The following is a 6,282-nucleotide window of genomic DNA, read 5'->3' as shown; positions in this document are numbered from 1 at the left end:
GAATATAATGCAATAATAAAGGGTCCTGTACAGTTGGGGTTACTCCTGAGAGATAATTGATTTGCACTGTTCTTGTTTGTCCCTTCTACTTTTGAGTTGGGCCTGTTGGAAAACAATGCTCACCACCCCCATCTCATGTGACTAAAGAATGATGGAGCTTGTAGTCCCACCCCCCTGGAGAAGACTGGGGTGGAGAATAAAGACTGCATAGGCCAATGTTTCTTAACATTGGCAATTTTAAAGTGTGTGGACTTCAACTCTCATGGCTATCTGGGGAATTCTGGGAGTTGAAATCCACCCATCTTAAAATTGCCAAGGCTGAGGAACACTGGTATAGATTAAAACCTATTCATGGTTAGAAAACTATTCCAAGGCTGCAAACAGCAACTTCCCACATGGGGACAAAATGCAGCCCTCAGCTGCAGCAGTTTACAGCGGAAGCTGGGTGGATCAGAAACATAAAGATTCCCATTTGCTGCTCTGCAGCTCTAGTGGATTTGTGATCATCTGCATTATTAAAAATACCCAGGTTTAAGAAAAAGAGCGATTCATTTAGCACAGCACCAGGGGTGGGGGGTGGGGGGGTAACACATCCCTTCATTCAATTGCTATTTAGTTCTTCCACAAAGCTGAAAAAAGGGGTTTCTAAATCAGCCATTGTCTTTACAATGAAAGGGTGAGTTTAAATCAACTTGATGATCCAATAAATAGGTGCTTCATTCCACGGGAGATGAATGACAAGGGAGGATTTTACATTATCCAGGACATGTTGGCAGGCAGCCATGCTGGCTCAGGAATTCTGGGAGTTGAAGTCCACAAGTCTTAAAGTGGCCACGTTTGAGGATCCCTGGTTTAGAGGGGTTAGAGCTGGGATAGGCAACCTTGGCTCTTTTATGACTCATGGACTTCAACTCCCAGAATTCCCCAGCCAGCCATGCTGGCTCAGGAATTCTGGGAGTTGAAGTCCACGAATCATAAAAGAGCCAAGGTTGCCTACCCCTGGAGGGTCCACTCCTTTTGGTCCTAACTCCAGATTTTCAGCAGTGGGAGAAAAGTCCAAGGAGAGGGTGATGGCAGAAATCAAGCATGGCGAGGATATATGCAGGTATCAAAAAAGTCAAGATGGCAGCTACAATTGCATCATCAACCACCCACCTGCAGATATTGAAAGGCTTTGATTGGTTGGTTTCAGCGCCATCTTTACCGTTCTGACATTTTCCTCCACCACCACCACCGTGACCGAAAACGTCCTGAAACTGCAGAATCTCAGTCCCAGATCAAAAAATCTGCAGGATATCCTCCAGCATAAAATGAATAATTTTTCCAGAAATTAGCATTAGACACAAAATACAGGTAATCCTCAACTTAGGGCCACAAATGAGCCCAAAATTTATGTTGCTCAGCGAGAAGTTTGTGAAGTGAGTCTTGCCCCATTTTACGACCTTTCTCGCCACGTTTGTTAAGTGAATCACTGAACGGGTTAAATGAGTCACATGGTGGTTAAATGAATCTGGCTTCCCCCACTGACTTTGCTTGTCAGAAAGTCATAAAAGGGGGATCACATGACCCCGGGACAAAGAGAGAAACAACCTAGAACTAAGGAGAAATTTCCTAACAGTTAGAACAATTAACCAGTGGAACAACCTGCCTCCAGAAGCGGTGAATGCTCCAACACTGGAGGTTTTTAAGAAGAGACTGGACAGCCATTTTTCTGAAATGGTATAGGGTTTCCTGCCTGAGCAGGGGGTTGGACTAGATGACCTCCAAGGTCTCTTCCAACTTTACTACTACTACTACTACTACTACTACTACTACTACTACTACTACTATTATTATTATCTTTTATTCATTAGACAAGAACCTCAGTCAACTGAATATTCAAATTAGCTGGCGCTGATGGTTGACACGGATTGCTACCAGCATCCTAGGTGTCAACCAAGTACCTCCTTAAAATATAAGATGTTTGGAGTAGCACAGTTTTTTGTAACATTGCTGGAGTTATTGCACGAAGCTGCAGTTATTATTATTATTATTATTATTATTATTATTATTATTATTATTATTCAGGTGTCAAGCATCCGAATGTAAATCACCTGACCCTGGGGAGGCTGCAATGGTCATAAGTGTGAAACATGGTGATAAGTTATTTTTTTCATTGCCGTTGTAACTTTGAACGGTCACTAAGCAAACTGTTGTAAGTCAAGGACTACCTGCAAATATACCTTCTATTAATAATTACATTTTAATTTTTACATCACAGGACTGCTCCAACTTTGCCCATAGAGTAATTGGGGGTAATAATCTCCCGACCCATACTTTGGGAATTCCTGAAATTAGATTAACCTTGGTACTCTACCTAGTGATCAGGGTGAATATGGTAGTTTCAGAATCAGCTATTATGTTTAATAGTTATTCTCAGGGATGCGCATAATGGATATGGATAATTGTTTTCAATTAGGTTTGAAAGTATCCCAGGTTAAGGAAGACTGAGTAAATGTGCTTCAGTATAGAACAGGGGTTCAAAACCAGGGGATGCAAAACCTTGGGTTTTCAAAATTATAGTATATATGCATAATTCATTGCCGTTATTTCAAACTTTGGTAAGGGGTGTGAGAATATATCAGAAGCATTCTAGAGGTGCGGGATATAGAAAAGGTTGGGAGTCGCTGATATAGAACAATGTTTTTCAACCTGGACAACTTAAAGATGTATGGACTTCAACTCCCAGAATTCTACAGCCAGCATATAGGATTGGGCACAGGGACCGGCTCCGTGGAGAGAGGTTTTTCCATGAACCGGAGGGGGCTTGGTTTCACCTGCTGTCTGAATCCCAAAGATGGAGCTTTGCTTGTTTGCACGGCCCAGTTCCTGGCATGCCACAGCCCTGGCGGTTGGGGAACCCTGCTGCATGAAATAGTATCTTTTATTGTTAGTGTTTTTCTGACAAAGATGTTTGCTTACTTGGGTTTAAGAAAATGGCTGTGTTCACCCAACAGTCTTATCAGGCCAGAACAAGATTTAGCAACTGCACAGCCCACTAAATTCAGTTTAATCTTGGCTAGATGTTTGCTATGTGGTGTCAATCCACCTCTTCATTGCTCAGTGTATTGTGTGAAGGCAGGAAGCTGTTCAATGATCAGCTTACATCAATTTTGCTCTGCAGCCACTCAGGTTTTTGCAATTCTTTGCTCACTGTAGGTGCTCACGAATGCTAAAGCTACCCGGCTGTTGCCATATATACCAAAGGTGCAAGAAAGAGGAAAAATATAGCCCTAAGTGCTGTGCATTGAAAATGTTGTGAGCAAAAGAGCCCCTCCCCCACCGGTCTTCTTGGTGTCGTAGCCCCAATACATCAAGAGGACACCTGGTTGGGTAAAGATGGGGGTCCAGAAGGACACAGGACTATTCTGGCGCCCTTTCTCCAAAAGCCAGTCGTCCCCGCAGGTCACCGACTCCGCGCCGAGGAGGTAGCCGAGCCGCCTCTTTTCAACAGACAAGCAGAGGTAGACTGCCCTTGTGCAAGGAAGCTCCCCCGAAGGAGAAAGCCGAGAAGAGCCAGTCGCCGCGGAGTGGTTCCCATCCCGACTTCTTGCGGAGCGAGTCGGCAAAACAGGGGTCCTTGGGAAGCAGCAAGACCTCCGGCGCCTTCTTCGCCAAGGGGGGTGCTTTGCATTCTCGAGAAGCGGAGAGCTCAGAGAGGCCAAAGGTCTGAGACCGGCCCCCTCCCTCCGTAAAGACGACCCACCTCTCTCCGTTTCCACTGGTTCTTCCCTTCCCACGTGAAGAGAGAGAGAGAGAGAGAGAGAGAGAGAGAGAGAGAGACTCGAGCGGCGCGGGGGGGGGAGCGCTGGGAAAGAAAAGCCACCCCCATCCAGACCCGCATCTTCGCTCCCGTCTTATTGCTCGCCCTCCCAGCCTGGCCGTGCCGCATTCGCTCTTCGCTCCGCATCAACCTGCTCGGGAGTTGCCGCCTCGCCAACGTCCCTCCACCATGATCACCCCAGCACCGCATCAGGGTGAGCCGCCCCCTCCCACCCCCGCTCCGCAGGCAGGCAAGGAGGGGGCCACCGGGATTCCCTGGAGGGGGGAACCCCCACCTCGCTCCGCCAGGCGGGCAGCCCATCCATCCATTCATTGCGGGGGGCTAGTGAGCAAAAGCGGGGAGAGGAGAAGGGGGGCCTGGAGCCTCATTTTTTTTGGGGGGGGGGCAATTCGGATCACTCCACATCCGCATTATAGGCGTCTTCTTCTCCAGAATCCCGGGGGGGGAGGGGTGAGAGAAGAAGTGGCATTTAGGCACCTCTGCGGGAGTTAATCCGGAGGAAGCCTCGCGCTCTCTCCGAATGGCCGGAGTCGCGGGATGCTCCTTTGGCCGCTGCTCCGAAGCCATTCCGAAGCCTCTCCGGAACGGAGCCTGCGAATAGCGCGCTTTTCCATTTGGGTGGGTTTTTTTTTTCTCTTTTATTTATTTATTTTTATTTTGGTTTTTTTTTTTTAAAGGCCGATGTTTGCATGCTAATCCCTGCCTGTAGTTTTTCTTCCCTCCAATTCCTTAATTTGTTTTTTTTGGGGGGGGGTTACCCCCTTTTCCCGCAACTTCGCAGCTTTTTTAAAAAAATAAAATCTCTGCAACTTTCCGTTGTGCCCCTGGAGGGGTGGGAACGGTCGCTTGGGACTGAGTGGCGGCTTTGCAGACCTGGCTTAGGTGTGGCTTGCCTATCATGGCTTACCTAATGGCCTCGGGGCGTGGGTCCGCGTGGTGCAATGACCCGTAACTGGGGTTTCCCTGGGATTGGCTTGTGTGGAGCTCTGTGCTGGGCAGATCTCTGTCATTGGAGGGGCCCTTCCCAGCAAAAATAGGCAAAATTATGGATCAATACAAGCACCCAAACGATGTTCACACGACATATTTAACCAAATCAATTAAAGACTGACTGCTGTTTTTGCTCACTGGGCTAAACTGGGTTAATTCTTTTGCACCTTAGCGTCTGGCTTGTCAGATGACCATTCAGTGTTTTATATAGAAGCAGACCATGGGTTCATTCAAAAACTGGGTTATGCATGTTGTCGGTATGCAGACAAGTTGTGTGCAGACAAGCAGGGCTTATGCAGTGAACCCTGGGCAGGTGTGCCTAGTGGTGTATGTGTGTGCAAATGCATATAACTACTTACTTAAAAAAAAAATCTGAGGATGCTTAGCTGTTTGTTTGTTCACAGGTAGCTGCAAGAGAGGCAGGTGTGCGGCGGTAGCTTTCACCTTCCGCTGGCACCTCCAGGGAATTGCTGCAGGGGCTGGATGTGTTTGCAGGCACACACTGCAGAACTGAACAGCCTGAAGTCATTTCTTCTGCAGCTGCTGTTTGACTGACAGGCCCACAGATGCTGCCAAGAGCAGAGGCTGGAAGTGGAGGGAGGAGGGGAGGTAGACACACCTTGATGGCACTTGGTTTCCAAAATGAGGAGATGCCCCCACCTGTTTGGGCAGAGCCAGGCATATGGGGCTCAGCCTTGGTCTGTGCGGCCTGCTCCCAGCGCCAAAGTGATGGTTAGGTTTTCGCTGGGGGGGGGGGGTAATATGAGAGTTGAAGAGACCAGAGGCAGTTGCTAGCTGATTTGGTAGAGAAGTGAGCTGCACTTATGAGGAAGGTGCATAGGGCAGCATGCACAGGGAAGGATTCCCTTAGGAATCTGGCATGATGGGCTGAACTGACTGGGCTCAAGGTGGACTCAGCCTTCCATCCTTCCAAGGTCAGTAAAATGAGGACCCAGATTGTTGGGGGCAACAGGCTGACTCTGTAAGCCGCTTAGAGAGGGCTGTAAAGCACTGTGAAGCGGTATATAAAGTCTAAGTGCCATTGCTATTGCTATCTTCTGCACGGGCCAATACATTTTTATCCCAGAGATGCTTTTTCACGAGGCAACTGGACTTCCTTGTTTTTCTTTGAAGATGTTTCGCTTCTCATCCAATGTCTTCAAAAGAAAGACAAGAATAAGTCCAGTGGCCTCGTGAAAAAGCATCTTTGAGATAACTATGACCTGGAGGACTGAGAATCTCCATGGAGACCAACACGTTTGCCTGTACCTGCAGAGCTTCAGTGCAGGTAGAAAATTAAGCCCCGACTGAGGAAGCTGCAAGCAGCTAGACCAGGGATTCTCAACCTTGGCAACTTTAAGACTTGTGGTCTTCAACTCCCAGAATTCCTCAGCCAGCAAAGCTGGCTGAGGAATTCTGGGAATTGAAGTCCACAAGTCTTAAAGTTGCCAAGGTTGAGAACCCCTTAG

The 6,282-nt window shown here is 47.7% G+C and overlaps 1 protein-coding gene across 1 annotated transcript in view; it reads left to right on the top strand.

The window, feature by feature from the left end:
* Positions 1–2,976: 2,976 nt before the first annotated feature.
* Positions 2,977–6,282, top strand: part of LOC120300143 (FXYD domain-containing ion transport regulator 7-like) — a 28,180-nt gene continuing 24,874 nt past the window's right edge. The window contains exon 1 of the mRNA XM_039325751.1: positions 2,977–4,016. Within this exon, the coding sequence (XP_039181685.1) occupies positions 3,992–4,016 (25 nt within the window). The 5' untranslated portion in view covers positions 2,977–3,991. The remainder of the gene's footprint in view (positions 4,017–6,282) is intronic.

The sequence above is a fragment of the Crotalus tigris genome, unplaced genomic scaffold (genome assembly GCF_016545835.1).
Source record: "Crotalus tigris isolate CLP2741 ecotype Arizona unplaced genomic scaffold, ASM1654583v1 scf7180000024338.4412243, whole genome shotgun sequence".
In the NCBI taxonomy this organism is placed as follows: domain Eukaryota; kingdom Metazoa; phylum Chordata; class Lepidosauria; order Squamata; family Viperidae; genus Crotalus; species Crotalus tigris.
This window is presented reverse-complemented; position numbering and strand designations above follow the sequence as displayed.